At 39.9% G+C, this 16,914-nt stretch overlaps 1 protein-coding gene across 6 annotated transcripts in view; it reads right to left on the minus strand.

Annotated features, from left to right (window-relative positions):
- LOC126461015 (tight junction protein ZO-1) overlaps nucleotides 1-16,914 on the minus strand; it is a 724,130-nt gene that overhangs the window by 182,165 nt on the left and 525,051 nt on the right. For all 6 annotated transcript variants that reach the window (XM_050095967.1, XM_050095964.1, XM_050095966.1 and 3 more), the window contains exon 12: nucleotides 1,191-1,413. In XM_050095967.1, the coding sequence (XP_049951924.1) occupies nucleotides 1,191-1,413 (223 nt within the window). The remainder of the gene's footprint in view (nucleotides 1-1,190; nucleotides 1,414-16,914) is intronic.

A 16,914-nucleotide genomic window follows, 5' to 3' on the forward strand; every position in this document is an offset into this window, starting at 1 on the left:
AAATTCTCTGATCTACATGTCCAATTAAGGGATTTAAATTCCACACTCCACCTCACAGAATGCTAATTTCGTTTTTCCTGATGATGTCATCACCCTAAGTAGTCCCCATCATGGGATCCAAATTGGGATTTTTTTCCCCCCCCAGAAAATATTCCCCAAGATGATATCATCATCATTAAGCCATGTAACTTGCAGATATTTGAACACAGATGCAAATTATCCAAAGAAAGCCTACCTACAAAGTTTCAAGAACCAGGTTTAAATTACTCTAGAAATATACTACAACACCATACATATCGCTCCCACAAGGATCGTGAGGCCAAGATTACATTAATTACAGCATGCACAGTGGCAATTAAAGAGCCATTTTTGCCATGTTCCATAAGTGAGTGGAATGGGAAGAAGCCTTAATATTTGGTCCAATGAGAGGTACCCTCAAAATATAATGGCCATAGTTTCCCCTCTCATTCAACCATTCAGGGAATGAACATAGCAAGCCTACGTTGGCTGATAATACAACATGGCCAGATCAGTCAATTGCCCAGACTGTTGCACCTGCAACTACTGAAAATGTTGTTGTCCCTCTTCCAGAACCACAGGTTAGACTGCCTCTCCACATATACCCCTCCGTTGTGCTACAAGAAGATCTGTGGTTCATTGGGGATGGGATCACAAAGTTATTACGTACAAATTAGGACAGACAGGACAAAAACAGGGGAAAGAATTGGTCATATGGTCCCAACAGGAGTGATTTACACAGAGTTATTCTTCCAACAGACAATGTAATAATGAATAAACTAAATAGGTGAAAGGTTCAGGCTACTCCTATAAAAGATAGCCTTGAGAAAATTAAACTTCTTGTCCAGCAACAACAACTTCTGATAATTCTACTGCGTAATTATTAAAAAATGTAATGATCTTACACAAATAACATACTTACATCATAAATTCTGGCCAACAGTCCTTTCCTTGTGTACACAAATGACAACAGTATTACACAAACACAGGCAAACAAAACAAAAATGATGAGTACTCACCAGCTAAAAATATCCACCATTGGGCTTACAAAAAGAAACAAAGTGCAAATTAAAAACTTAAAGTACATCACTCTACAAACAATACCAGTTATGAGTAGCTGTCAAGTGGGTTACTGACACTGTTATTCCAAGGAGCTACTTCTGGAAACTTACTTGGAAAGACCTGCACGAAGCTCTTTGACGACATGTTTCGATTCTGCTCTAAGAAAGACAACAATTGGATAGAACTGAGCATAATTCAGCCTGTCAACTGCATTAGGTGTGATGTCCAACAGTGCATGTTTTCCTCTGTCCATTATTTCCCTTATGGCACTCAAGCGAATTATTCCTGATGACTTCTGACTCTTTGGGATTTCTTCCAGATTACTGTCCAGCTCTGTGCAAAAGATAATTAATCCAGTGTGATAAGAGTGTTTCAAAATAACTAAAAGTCATATGCAAGACAATTGACATTTAATAACAGTTAACTATTTTTGTATTTCCGCATTATGCGTGCTGGGTCCTTGCACGGAATTCTCCAGGTACAACCTAATGGAATCATTGCCCACTTTTTTAAATGACACAAACTAAAATAAATTAATACATATCTACTTGCAGCTCAACTGTACATTCTTCATTAAACACTATCAGGAACAATGGCACACAAAGATTGCGAGTAGGAACCATCTCTCCTTTGTAGAAAAGGAAGTGAGGAAGAATAGGGCTTATTGTTCCATGGACAATAGATCATTGGAGATGCAGCAAAATCTCAGATTAGGAATGGACATGAAAGAAAAGTGGTTAGATCTTTTTCAAAGGAACCACCCTGCAATTTGCCTGGAGCAATTTGAGAGAATCAATCTGCAAATACAGACAGTGTTCTGCAGCACTGCCCTCATTAATGAAAATCCAGTGTCTGTCTTACCACTGTGCCATCTCACCGAATGTCTGCCTTCTAGATTGCAAGTCATAAGAGTTCATATCCAAGCAGGATTCAATACTGAAGACAATTCTACTCCAGTCAATGAGATTCCAGGCCGGAGACACTTCTGGAGATGGCTTAGCAACAGTGGGATGCCAACCAGAAGTGGTAGTCTGGGGTGACACTTCCGTTCATAGCAGGACACCCTTGGTTACCATTCAGAAAATATTACACTGTTAACTAATTTAGTTCAGAAAACTATACACACATATATGTTAAGAAAGGTGATACACAGCTTTTTACACCAGCTTCTACGGGTAAAATGTTTTTAGCACATGAGGTGCCAAATTAAAACCATCACACAAATGTCAAAGGAGTGTCAAAAATATTCGTCACTGGAGTCTATGGGGTGCCATCAGAATGTGTTTTATGGAGTTCATTATGCATGACAGTAGAGGACCCCAGAAGCTGAACAGATGAGGAACTGATTAGTAAGGACCAACTGCTGCCAATTTCCCGTAGTCTCGGCAGATTGCACTCTCTGTGTTGAATGTGGCAATTAAGTGACTCTAGTAAGCCTTTAAATACAGATTGCCAATAATGAAAGCAGTCTTCACAGATCTTAGTGCCACCAAATTTTCTCCTACATTTGTGAGAATATGATCTGCAGTGGACGACTTCCTGAGTTGTCTAGATTTTACATAGTGGGCATGGTAACAGTATGAATGGTCAGGCTAGAAAATATACTCCATGTTTGCATGCTTGACTGTAAATGCCAGGTTCACCGAGATCCATATCATCTTAGGCTGGTCAGAACAGAGCTACAATTTTTGGTGGTCAGTGAAAGGCAGTTTCAGTGTCTCAGTTCCTTAACACACATCATTTTTTCCTTGTAGACCTCTCATCTCAATTTTTCTCATGCATATCTGTCTAGAGGTGTTGAGTTTAGTGACTGTGCAGGCCATTTTATTTTTTCTGAATGACTGATTAAGTGATCTCCGAGTGTTCAGTTAAGAAGTCATGTAATTATATGTGCAGAATGTGTGGGGCATCTGTTGTGTCGATAACATGTGAATTGCTTTATCCTCAGTGGGGTGTTTTGCAGTATCTATGGCACTATATTTGTTGCTCTCTATAGATACTTGTGGTGTACATTAGCATTCCTGTAAATTATTTATTCGTACTGCAGTTCGGTACAGTTTGACTAAATGAAGCTACAGTTACACAGGAAGCAATGATGTGATTCTTAAAAAGCTTGCACCGTACGTCGAAAGACTGACGTCACTGTTTGTCCACTTCCCTCAACCAGTGTACATTTCCAGATGACCAATAGTATGTATTGCAAAGAATGATTTGCTCAATTTTTTAAATGATTGTTAATCTGTAAACAAAATAATGTATCACTGCTTCACTTTGCAGTTTTGTAGACACTATATTTGAAGAAGTGTAACCAATTTTGAAAGTTGGTGCCATGAAGCAAAATGTAGAAAGAATAAAATGTGTTGGAATCTAGTATTCACACAACATTCCTTCAGACAAACACATGCACACATTTGAGCTGCCTCTTACTGTTATGTGGCCTGTGTGCTACTAAAATGTGTGTTGCTAAAATGTTTCTCTAATCAGTTATACATTACATTGGTGTACTTTATACTTCACAGAGCAGGTGAGCTTTGCATAATCAGAATATCTTTCAGTATATAACTAATCTGCTGCTATAACAGTTTGACGAAATCCACCATAAGGAAAATCTGCGACCACTCTTTTGATTGTCATATGTACTGTGAAACTCTGAATAGCTTCACAAACAAGTCATGTGATAGGAGAGCACAGACTAATGAGATTCAAATGCACAGACACGAACTGTAACTGACTCATGTGTTTGCTTATATTCGTTACTGTAGGGCTGTCAGTTGTGTGACTTTATGCCACAGAAAACAAAACAAAAAAGTTTGTGGTTCCATTATGTTGGAATGAAGTCAGTGTCAGAACTCAGCAGCTGTAAAAGTTAAAAATTATTTGGGTACATCAGCAAATTCACTGCATTGATCGCTGGTACAGCTTAACGACATCTCTGTTCGTTACTCAGTTTTGGGTGGCCTCTCTTAGCTGCCATGCCCTGGGCATTTTGAAACAAGGAATGAACCGCAGACACTGTCGGGTGATAAAATACATTATTTGTGATTTTAGCATGTGAATAATTTACAGTAGTAACTGTAGCTTCATTTAGTCAAACTGTACCAATCTGCAATACGGATAATTAATCCACAGGAATGCTAATGTGCACTATCAAACACAGTACTCTTGATTCTATGGAACTGGTGATCTTTCATTGAGAGTGAATAGAAAACAAAATCGAGAAGTATGGGAAGTGTGAAAAGGAAGAAGCTGATTTTTTATTTAGAAATGAGGTGGCATGCATGATAATGTTTTGGTAAATTTGATTCAGATTTTAATAGACCAAGAAACATTTTACTGGGTGTTTATAACTAAGGCGCAGCTACTCATAGAGGGCTCTAATTATTGCACGGTATTAAGACTGGATGGATATACTAATGAGTTAGTGCGGAACTGATTTACGCTCAGGAGTGGTGATATATTTCCAATTTACGCCATCAGATGCAAACCTGATGCTGTGAATGTTAGAAAGACATAGAAATGTTTTGACATGTAATGTTGATTTAATTATTAACCTTCAGTGTAAGCACTGGAGACAGATACAAGATGTTGCATCTGTAAATTAAAGTGACCAACAGTTGCTTGCAGCACTTCTGGTTGCCTTTGAGCAATGTGTTCCTGTATACTAGGCCTCCAGATCAGGTAGACACCAAACGTGTCCCTGGTAAACACGTTCTTTTAGTTATTCCCAGAGTCAAAAGTTGCATGGATTCAGATCAGATGATCATGCAGGCCGTGAGTGTGAAAAATCTCTGGAGAGAAAAGGTTTGTGGAAGGTTGCATTCAGCAGATTTTCACTGCACATGTGACACGACCTGTTGCCCGATATTGCACAAAAACAGGAGTTTGTGCTGTTCCGAAGCAGGAATCTCACGCTGTACGAGGAGGTCTCGATTGTGTGCACGTCACAGTACACCTGACAGGTCCTTTCAGTGTATTCTCTTCAAAGAAGAGACCAAGAGCAAAGATGCTCATGAATACATACCACACTGTCACAGACTAATACATACCACACCATTGCAGACGTCGAGTTCAGCGGTTCTCCGTGCACAATGTGCCTCGTCACTCAATAGAATAGTGCCTAATCACATGTCATCAATTTCAGTCTGTGCCAGAAACCAAAGGGCAAACTGAGAATGTTGAAGCAAATCATGAAGTCTCATGTTGTGCACTGTCTGCTTCTTGTATAGGTACCGCTGTAAAATAGACCACGAAACTTTCCATACTATTGACAGTGGGATGGACAGTTCTCGAGTATCAGCACTATCCAGGCCACTCACAACAGAGACCTCGTCAATGACACCTCCACTGGGATAGGATGCATTTCTCTTACAGGTGCCATACCATGCTCACCCACGTTTTTGAATTTCATTATCACCTTCTTTAAACCATTGAACCATTTAATGGCATCAGGTCTCCCTTCAGACCTTTCAGATGATGACACTACCCTAATGCAACACTGTAATTGCTACCCTTCACCTAAACCAGTTTTGCTAACAGCACACGATATCTCTTCTCGATAGCTGTAGTGTTCGATCTCATTAGGGCTTGTCAAACGACAGCGTGGATGGTGGATGTCATACCATCATTCAAATGCTGTACAGCACCAGATTTGCACCTGGTGGTCAATATGAGAATTAATTTTTTTCTGCATAAATGGGTTCCACATTAACGCATTTGCATATCTATCAAATTTTGATGCCGTATGATAATGACAGCCCATATTGGACCTCTGTGAGGAGGTACGCTTTAATTACAACCACCTAAAGTGCACGTCATTTGTGACGGCGGCCGAGTTTAGGTTCGTTCTGCGCATCTGACATCACAAAACACAGTCAGCCAATGAACAGAGAACGACGTTGCCAGAGCTCGACTGCAGTGCAGAGCAAGGACGAGTGTCTTCAGTTTTAGAAACGTTCAGTCATAAATAAAGTAATTGAACAAAAGCAATGTCTTGATAGCAGACTTTCTTTTATAGAAAGTTTGGAAAAAGCATTCTATTAATTAATTAAACAAAACAAACAATAAGCCTCCTAATTCAGGCGATAGCAAGGAAAGGTGTTTGTATCATTCTCACTAACCGCTTTTTCGCAATAAAGAACAGCGGTAATTGTTTATTTCCTATTGTACTTCGATGAAACATGAGTAATTCATAGTCATACCAACAGTGTTTGTCGGTGTTTTGCGTGAGTTTTACAGTCTCCCGGGAGATATATTGAATGTCGAGCTGCGTTAGCATAAAGGTTAAAGTGTATGGCAGCTAAGCGAAAGGTTCTGAGTTCCAAACTGGTTCAGTGCTTAATACTTTCTTTACTGAAAAACAATATCAAAGTGTCTTACTTCATGAATTTTACGCGTTTGAACGTAATTTTTTGAAATTTCTAGTGGCAACTAAAATTGACCATACGGAAAGTATACACTATGAACTTTTACCTCTGCAAACTCTTCAAAATTTCGTGCAATGGTTTACTACAGCTAATGCTGCACAATAACTGTATTGAACATCGAAACAAAATTTAGTCATTTATGGGGGGAAGGTATCAGTCAAAAGATGTGTAAAAATAAAATTTTTGGGCCAAATAGTTTTTGTGAAATCGAATGATAAAGTGTGTCAAAGCAGTCGAAACTCCATGTGTCTGTACAGGCAAGCAGTGCGATGACGACAAAATCACGCACAGCGCGGAGTGCGGGGAGCATGTCTCTGTAGCAGCGAAAGGGTTAATGCGGCCATGGTGGCTTTACTTCATAAAGTGTGCGCTCCCCCCTAAACGTAAGTTTGCGAACTATACTATACTATGGCGCTGCTTCTCTTGGCGCGTACAACTGGCAATGCAGCAATCTCCCACGTCTGGGCGTGCATGCGTGAACCGCCAAGATAAAAGGATTGAACTATAGTACATTAATATTAAAGAGGAGGGTACTGTTGAGAACGACAATGAAAGTAAGGAAGAATGATAATCAAACAAGGAAGAAATTTATTAAGCAAAAGCATATCTAATTACTCATGCCTGAAATTCACAGTAGATATTTTACTTTTATCTGATAGCATACTTCTTTGTTGTAAACCATCTCTTTTCAGTTTTTATCGTTTATTTATTTTCTTATTAAAATGAAGTGTTGCAATATTCATCTCATCTTTCTACAGTCATGTCAATTTCTTGCATTGCTGTTACATTCATAAACTTCAACTGAAACTCTCAGTCAGTAATTAATTTGTTCTTTCTTTGAATTATGTTCATTGTTTACCTCTTATACTAATTTTCGGTAATGATTGTAAAACTTAATGGCTTTTTCTGTTTTAAGGCAAGAACTTGTCCCCATAAATAAGAGCCAGTTGCCTACTTTTTTGATGTAATGTGCCTATTTTGTGTTCCATCTACTTCTTTTGTAAATTATTCATTGTTTATCCCTTATAATCTCTATTTGAAGTCTTGGATTTGTACTTTTTTGGTAGTCATCACTTCCTTGAGCCTCTGAGGTGAAATGTACTCGAACAGCAAAGCCATAACCACTTTTAACCAGTAACTAGTCAATATCATGTTGTTTAAATAGCTGTTACTTCAATAATGCACTTGAATAACTATTTTTCAGTGCAAAAGGATACTTGAATGTACTAATGAGCAATGTCTAATTCACAGCAAACACACAAACTCACAGTAATTGCAGATACTTATTAAAGATACAGCTATTCCAATAACCTGACAGAGACTAGTGATTAGTCGAAAATGGAGTTCTGTTTAGTCACAGTATTTTACTACAGTGACTGAACTTCATCATTTCTTGCAAGTGTGGTGTTCACCAAGTTTGAAATATTAATAAAATTCTTTCACAAAGAACGTCTGCTGTAATTTTCTAAATTTATTCCCTAATGCAATTTCTGACTAATAACATAGATTCATTCAAAAGAAAATGAAGCATTTACTCAATGAGTGTTGGTCAGAGAGGCGGTTACCTGCTTCACAGTGCTTCTGTAACCACTGTACAGTGTCGTATGCATTACACTGCAGGTGTCATTCTCAGTAAGCTTCCAACAGAAATGAAAAATGCAAATTATAAGTTGCAGATTTTCATATCTAAGTTGAAGGACTTCTTATTAGTGATTGGTGCACTTCTCTTAAGGTCAGTTCACACTGGATGTCAACAGATTGTCACAGAATGGAAGGAAATGTCTCCATCAATGGTTATACATTGATATTAGACAGAGTGTTACATCACTTAGTGCAGTATCAAATGGTGGAAGAGGAGTTGTGGAGGATCATATATCTTACAAAAGGTCAAAATATAGTATCAGCATTAAGAAAATAACAATGATAGTAGAATTTATTAATGATGAAAGCAAAATTCTTAACAGATGTCCTTGACAAATGTCATACGGTAAATTTACGACACTGCTGAGAACTAAAATAAGTTATTCATTCAGTCATATTGTGGGTCAGTTCTTGATTTTAATTAAAACCAGCCTAGCACTGATGACTGGTGTTGTAATGATTCCAGATGAAATACAGCACACAGTATGTCTGTCCAGAATTGCTTCCTAGCATGCACCAACTCTCGAGGACAACATTCTGAGCACTCGATACGACAAAGTCATAAAAAGAAAAAAACCATACCCAACTTATATGACTGCTTGCATTTGTTTTTGTTATAAATGTTAAAAACTACTTGCAGAGACCAGTCTGCTATCACCCTTCAGATAGATCTAGTCAGGATGGTTATATTCTGCATGGCCTGCCTCAGCTGTCTTACCTACCCACTGATACACATTGTTCAATAAAATATCCAGGTTTCTATAATTTATATGTTTTATACTTACAATTTACATGTTTTCTTCTTAAAATATATTAGGGTACCTTTTATTAACTTTGAGCAAAATTTAATTCCACAAACAATTCATTTTTTGAGTGAAATTTGATTACAACCTGCACACCTTTCATACCCTCTCAGTTGGGACATATATTTGATGGCAACATTCTGTTATAAATCAAAGATGTTCAGTTTGCACACACAAAACAATTTGATAATTCACTCAATAAAATTAAATAGTTACCAGCTGACAAAGAAAATTTTAAATATAATCTGAACTCTTTACTTTTAGACGTCTCTTACAAGGGAGCAGTCCAATCCAAAATGTCAAAACGTGCCCTGAAATTTTTTATACTGGAAGAATACACCAAAAGAAACATAATGTCAAGATTTTAGCTGCTAAGACACACTGCAAGTATTCAAAAATATGTTAAACATTGTCAAATTCATAGTTCACCAGGTGACTGGAGAAATGTAGCAGACAGCGCATGTGCAACGTGGCAGTCACATAACCTTGATTAATGGCACATTGGTAAACAGTATAAATTTTCTGAACCTTACAAAGATAAAATAAAAAGAATGTGGTATGTAACTGAAGTCATCTACTTTTCCTGAAGACCTACATGTGGGTTATTTACTAGTTCATTTCTTGGAGTTTCATTCAAATGGTGCCGACATTTCATTAGAAATTGTGAACAAATTAGAAGAAAGAGGAAGTAACTCTGAAAGTTCCATGAATTGTGGTTCAAATGGTGATTGTTGTGCTAATTAACGCCCAGAGCAAAAATATAGTATCTTGCTAGCCCAAAGAAAACATGGAGAGTAATATCTTTCAATGACAAAGAAAAGCTGTAAAAGTTTTGGTTCAATAAAAGAGGGAGAAAATGCTTAAAGATAAGCTGCCTTCAAACCCCATATCATGTTGTAAGACCAGAACATGAACTGTATAAATGGAAGAGAGATTTATTTGCAGAAATATGTGCCAAAATCAAACTTGCAAAAGTGCGAAAGAAAAACTATTTGAAAGATTTAGAACTGCTCACGAGAGGCAGTGTACCATCACCGAGGGAAATCTATGAGTCTAGGCCCCCAGAAGTGAAGTGCGATGAACATTACTCATTTCCAGGCTTCTTTGACCTGGTTAAATAGATTTGCAAAATTATATAGAAAAGGAAGTTACAAAATTCAAAGTTTACTTCAAGTAAATGTGTAGAGGACTACGGACAAACTCTCACCTTCTTGTTGTCCCCTAAAATGTTGTGCATGAAGCAAAACAGAGTTCCCTGTGCAGTCAACAAACATTATGACACACAGCAACTCTTAGTGTCTTGGCCAGCTGCACAAGGTTTCTCAGTTGAGGAGCAATGGTGCAAACAGCCCTATCATGGTGGACCCATAAAGTCTCGGTAGGGATAAACTCTGGACAGTTTTGTAGCCAGGGCAGTACTGTAAATTCATCCTAATGTCTTTGAACCTCAGATGTAAACTGAAAGCTGTGTGACGCACTGCATTTTCCTGCTAGTAGATGTCGTCATGCCAAGGGACAGGGTTCCTAAGGATAGATGCATACTTGTGTGATCCACTGTGCCTTCCAGAATGACAAAATCATCCAGGGAATGCCACAAAAACACCTCCCAGACCATAATGCTACTTCCTCCAGCCTGTACCCTCACGACAGTTGTTGCAGCGTGTTCGCTGTCAGGCATTTGATGTTGTTACACCAGTGGCCATTTGCCACCTGGAAAGACCACTGTTGCTACTCAGTGCATAGCTAGTTGTGGTACTGGCATGCAAATTCCAACTTTCATCACCAATGAACAGCACTTATTGTGGGCTGCCTTGTACATAGAACAGTTTCCAGAATGAGATTTTCACTCTACAGCGGAGTGTACACTGATATGAAACTTCCTGGCAGATTGAAACTGTGTGTCGGACCGAGACTCGAACTCGGGACCTTTGCCTTTCGCGGGCAAGTGCTCTACTGTCTGGGCTACCCGAGTACGACTCGGCCCCGTCCTCACAGGTTTACTTCCGCCAGTACCTCGTCTCCTACTTTCCAAATTTCACAGAAGCTCCCCTGTGAACCCCCTGTGAACCTTGCAGAACTGGAAAGTAGGAGACGAGGTACTGGCGGAAGTAAAGCTGGGAGGACGGGGCGTGAGTCATGTTTGGGTAGCTCAGTAAGTAGAGCACTTGCCCGCGAAAGGCAAAGCCCCGAGTTCGGGTCTCGGCCCGGCACACAGTTTTAATCTGCCAGGAAGTTTCATATCGGCACACACTCCACTGCAGAGTGAAAATCTCACTCTAGAAACATCCCCCATGCTGTGGATTAAGCCATGTCTCTGCAATATCCTTTCTTCTGGGAGTGCTAGTTCTGCAAAGTTCGCAGGAGAGCTCCTGTGAAGTTTGGAATGTAGGAGACGAGGTACTGGCGGAAGCTGTGAGGACGGGGTGTGAGTCGTGCTTGGGTAGCTCAGATGGTAGAGCACTTGTCCGCAAAAGGCAAAGGTTCCGAGTTTGAGTCTCGGTCCAGCACACAGTTTTAATCTGCCAGGAAGTTTACACAGAACAGTCTCGGCGGAGACACTGTTGGTAGACCTTTGGTTCATCTGGGAGGTCACTGAACAACAGTTGCCCATTTATTTGGCTGTCCATATCTCCACAGCTGTTATTCACCGCTGTCATCTAGGGCCCACGGTGAACTACAGTTGCCTTGGTGCCATTTTGCCATGCACGGTATGTTTTAACCACAGCAGCACACGAACAGTTTACAAACGTAGCCATTTTGAAAGTCTTACACCCTTGGCCCGAAAGCCAATGATGATGACATTTCCGACGTCAGATCGATCATTCCATTTCCACAGAACAACAATGACTGTATTGCTTTTCACATCCCCCCTAATACGCTTTATATACCCTCCACTCTAGTACTGCCACCCGCTGTCTGTGAATGGTTATTGCTCCTTGACCTTGAACATAGGTGGTGGTCACATTAATACACTGGACCAGGCCTTCAGGAACTTCACGGCAAATTAAGGCAAGAAAAAAAAAAAGACTGCTTAGCTGCAAAAATGTTGTAATCGATGCAGCAGAATCTGGAGAAATGGGAGAGAATAATTTTCAGTACTATGTACGAAATGTGTTCTTATTAGTTGCAGAAAATAATTCACTGTTGGACTCTTCGTGAGGACATAATGATACCTCTGTCTTTAGGAGGACAATGAAGAGACTGTTATAATGTAATGTGGATTCCACCCGAAACTAACAATGTGATTTAGCCCCTCAATAAAGGCATTTTTCAACAGTGTAAAGCATTTTTCAGAAAATTGTCAAACAATATAATTTCTGATAGCTCTTTGTCATTTCAGGTTTATCAATGCAACACTATTACTAGACTACAGTCAATTGCTATTGTCAGTTTGCATCATCATGTTTTACGAATTTGATCAAGTATGTCTGATATGCAGCACAATATGTGGAACAATGGCTATGACCATTTCTTACTCCATTCTAGCTCTGTCTAAATAAAGCTAGTAATTACTGTGAAGTGCTCAAATGCATTTATCTTTCTTTTAGCAGGCGTGCCTTGGGTAAGGAAAATGCTTACTTTTTGTCATCCAATACACACTTCACATTTCTGTGATGATTATAAGCAATAAACAAGGAACAGTCTCATTGATAGTAAAATGTACATAACTGAAAAATTCTCATAAGATCTGTGTGACAGTAATTTTTATAAAATACTGATTTTGTTTCCTGTCCCAGTTACTTGCATAAAAATTACATCTGTGACAGTTCAGCTGTCAATATGAAATACAAATTATTAAAAAAAATTAATAATTTCAGTCATTTTACAAATAAGTGCTTAAAATTCATTTGTGTGCACTTTGAACTTCGCACATGTGCTGCTATGTTCTCTTGTCACAGCTGTGTCTGCTTACTCGGCAGATCTGGCAGTATGGAGGAAGGTCTGCACAAACTTCTGTTATAACTGGTTCTTCATGCAGAAAAACTAAGTAACTCCCTCCCTCCCCACGTACATTAGCAGTTAAAACCTTTGTTGTTAAATTTGTCTTTCACTTTTAATACAAGTAGTGACAAAGACAAATATCTTCACTTTTATTACATTTAAACCACTGTGCTACTTAGTAATGCACACACAGACAAAACAAATCATATATATAAGGGCACTAGACTGACTTGTTCCATGTCTTTTCAATACAATTTGGACAAATGATGCACAGAACAAGGAACTAACTATCACACCGCAATAGCAACTGCAGTGTCATTAGCAAAGTGCTTTCTGTAGTTCACTGTAATGTGTTTCAGACAGTAAACAAGTATGTGGTCCACCATAGAGACTGTCTGTGCTTTCTACTTGGAGATGCAGTTTCATTTTCAGTTTTGTGGAATATTTATTGCTCCTCAATATCAGTAAGTACTCTGTATGAAGCTGACATAGAGATCCCATTTCCCTTGTTTGTAGTGCTAGCATGGGAGATCGGCATTTATCCTCCGAGCCTCATATTACTCACATGAACAGAGCTTACTTCTTCCAATCTTCATGGATACTTTTCATAATAGTAGACAACATGTTGAAAGAACTCATCCATCTCTGTACATTCAGAATTTTAGTCAAATCGCTAGAGTAAAAATGATATCTACATGCATTCATCTAGCACTAACACTTTCAAATAACAACATATCACTGATGTGGTTGCAAGAGGATACACTTTCAAGATATTACGGGGAACATTTTGTGATCTATCCAAAGCAGTGGATGTGTAAGTTGTTATATTATTTTGGAAAGTTAAATTCTATGGAAACAATAACATAAAAAGTATATGGTATCTCCAACATCTAATTTAATGTGTAACCAACTATAAAGTTGGTTGATCTGGGGGACGGGATCTAACAGAGAGGTCATCGGTACCATCGAGTTAGGAGAGGATGGGGAAGGAAGTTGGCTGTGCCCTTTCAAAGAAACCATCCCGACATTTGCCTGAAGCGATTTAGGAAAATAATGGAAAACCTAAATCAGGGTGGCCAGATGCAGGTTTGAGCCGTCAACCTCCCAAATGCAAGTCCAGTGTGCTAACCATTGCGTCATCTGGCTCAGTTAAATTAAAAAAAAAATTGTTTTCTGGGTTACTTTCAAACTTGAAAAATTCAGAATTATAATGATGGACAGAGTAAAGTTCACAGTTTGTTATTAGAAAACTAAAAATAGATATCTCAAAATTTTATGACAAAAATAATGAGTCATTATTGGAGACCTACATGGTGTATCTTCCAGAGGGTAGTTTAAACACCTCAGAAAAGTGGACAAAAGTATCATACAAAAAAAGTAGGCAAAATGTGAAAAAATGGAAATATAGTGAATGATAATTATCGTCAAGTACTTTCTAGTATGGATTGTGGGAAAGCAGTGAACAGATGGTAAGAGTGCAAAAGGTACAAACACGACAAGACAATCCAATGTGTATTCTTCTTTTTCTTTTGCCTTTGTCCTGCTTCTACACGGGGTTGGTATTATTATCTATTGTAACTGGAATGGTTAACTTGAAAGGGGGGGGGGGGGCAGACTGCCCTTCCTGTTGTTGCTACCCCATTACCCCTCAGGAGAGAATACGTGTACTCCAACTGCCTATGTGTATTGTTATCCATGTGAAAGTGTGCAAACATTTTCAACATGTCTGGGCAACTGCCTAAAAACCACATGCAGGCTGGTTGGAACACAAGCCCTCGTCATCATGCCAACAGGCAGATTTGATCTGGGATCAGGAACCTGTCCAAAAAATAATAAACACTATATGAATGTGAAAATTAATGATTTACCAAATCACAATATCCCAATGCTCTATGTGATTATGTGGAAACACTTGACTCTGCATTATAACTGCTTTACAGCCAATTAATTTGTTTGTAATCCTAACAAAACCCAATAACTTCTGTTAGGTGTTTCTTAGAATATGTAAAATAAATTTATCAAACAATGGAAACTCCAGGATGGAATGTAACAATACCAGAGAAGGAAAGTTGCTACTCACCATATAGCAGAGATGCTGAGTCATGATAGGCACAACAAAAAGATTCACACAATTATAGCTTCGGCCATTAAGTCCTTTGTCAGCAGTAGACACATATACACACACGCGCACACACACACACACTCACGCAAACACAACTTGCATACACATCTGCAGTCTCAGAGAACAGAAACCACACTCCGGGCAGCAGCACCAGTGCATGATGGGAGTGGCGATTGGGTGGGGGTAAGGAGGAGGCTGGGGCGGGGAGGGGGAGGGGTAGTATGGTGGGACTGGTGGACTGTGAAGTGTTGCAGTTTATACAGAGGGCAGGAGAGAAGGTGCAGAAGGGGAGGGGGTAAGTAGAGCAGGAAGCAGAGAAATAAAAAGAAATTAAAAGACTGGGTGTTGCGGTGGATTGATGGCAGTGTAGTGCTGGAATGGGAACAGGGAGGGGTCTGGATGGGTGAGCACAGTGACTAACAAAGGTTGAGGCCAGAAGTGTTACGGGAACGTAGGATGTATTGCAGGGAAAGTTCCCACCTGCACAATTCAGAAAAGCTGGTGTTGGTGGGAAGGATCCATATGGCACAGGCTGTGAAGCAGTCATTGAGATGAGGGATATCATGTTTGGCAGCGTGTTCAGCAACAGGGTGGCCCATTTGTTTTTTGGCCACAGTTTGTTGGTGGCCGTTCATGCAGACAGACAGCTTGTTGGTTGTCATGCCTACATAGAATGCAGCACAGTGGTTGCATCTTAGCTTGTAAATCACGACTGGTTTCACAGGTAGCCCTGCCTTTGATGGGAGAGGTGATATTAGTGACCATACTGGAGTAGGTGCTGGTAGGAGGATGTATGGGACAGGTCTTTCATCTAGGTCTACTACAGGGGAATGAGCCGTGAGGTACGGGATTGGGAGCAGGGGTTGCATAAGGATGGACGAGTATATTGTTCAGGTTCAGTGGACGGCAGAATACCACGGTAGGAGGGGTGGGAAAGATAGTGGGTAGGACATTCCTCATTTCAGGGCACGACGAGAGGTAATCGAAACCCTCGCGGAGAATGTAATTCAGTTGCTCCAGTCCCAGATCGTACTGAGTTACGAGAAGAATGCTCCTCTGTGGCTGGGCTGTAGGACTTTGGGAGGTGGTGGGAGACTGGAAAGATAAGGCACGGGAGATTTGTTTTTGTACAAGGATGTACCAAATGAGTTTTCGCCTTCCACTATCGTCGTCTTCCACAGACTTCACCTCTTCCCTCCCCTCCCCCCCCCCCCCACCCCCCACTTGTGCAACCATTTAGTCCTTTTCGTACTTTTAGCACGTATTTGGGTGTATTTTTGCATAATTCTTCAGATGTAATTCTACTTTCTTATGTAATTTTTCACATTGTTTGCAGCACCATGGATCCTTGTTCCTTCCATCTGTGTCAATACAGAAAAGTTTCCTGATCTCTATCCAGATCCCAGTCCCACATACTGTTCCTGCGTTGATGCTTGGCTCACGAAATCCCCCCAAATGGCTTTACCATCAAATTACCAATCTCTGGTTGCCACCCCTCCTTCCAAAATGACCTCCACCCATTCAGATTTTGCCAATCCTTAGCCCTCACCAACATACTCCTGCAAAACCATATCAATCAAGCCGAATCCTCCTTGCAGTACCTTCTCTCCATCCGCAAAATTCTCCTGCTATGTAATCGCAAATTCCTGGAACCCATAACACATTGAAACTCTTGCCCTGCAGGAACTTGGGCAATGTGCAGAATGCCACCTCAAAAAGCTCTCCATCCTACTCACTTCCTATTTCTGCCTCAGAGTACCACTGTCCACCACTTCTACAACAACCTCCAAACCTCCCCCACACCCCCTCACAGCTGACAAACCCTGTCTCGCAGACCTACTACACGAACTCCACCCTCCTAAACTCCCTCCCACCACCACACAGAACCCAAAACCTAAACAGA

The sequence above is a fragment of the Schistocerca serialis genome, chromosome 1, assembly GCF_023864345.2.
Source record: "Schistocerca serialis cubense isolate TAMUIC-IGC-003099 chromosome 1, iqSchSeri2.2, whole genome shotgun sequence".
Classification (NCBI taxonomy): domain Eukaryota; kingdom Metazoa; phylum Arthropoda; class Insecta; order Orthoptera; family Acrididae; genus Schistocerca; species Schistocerca serialis.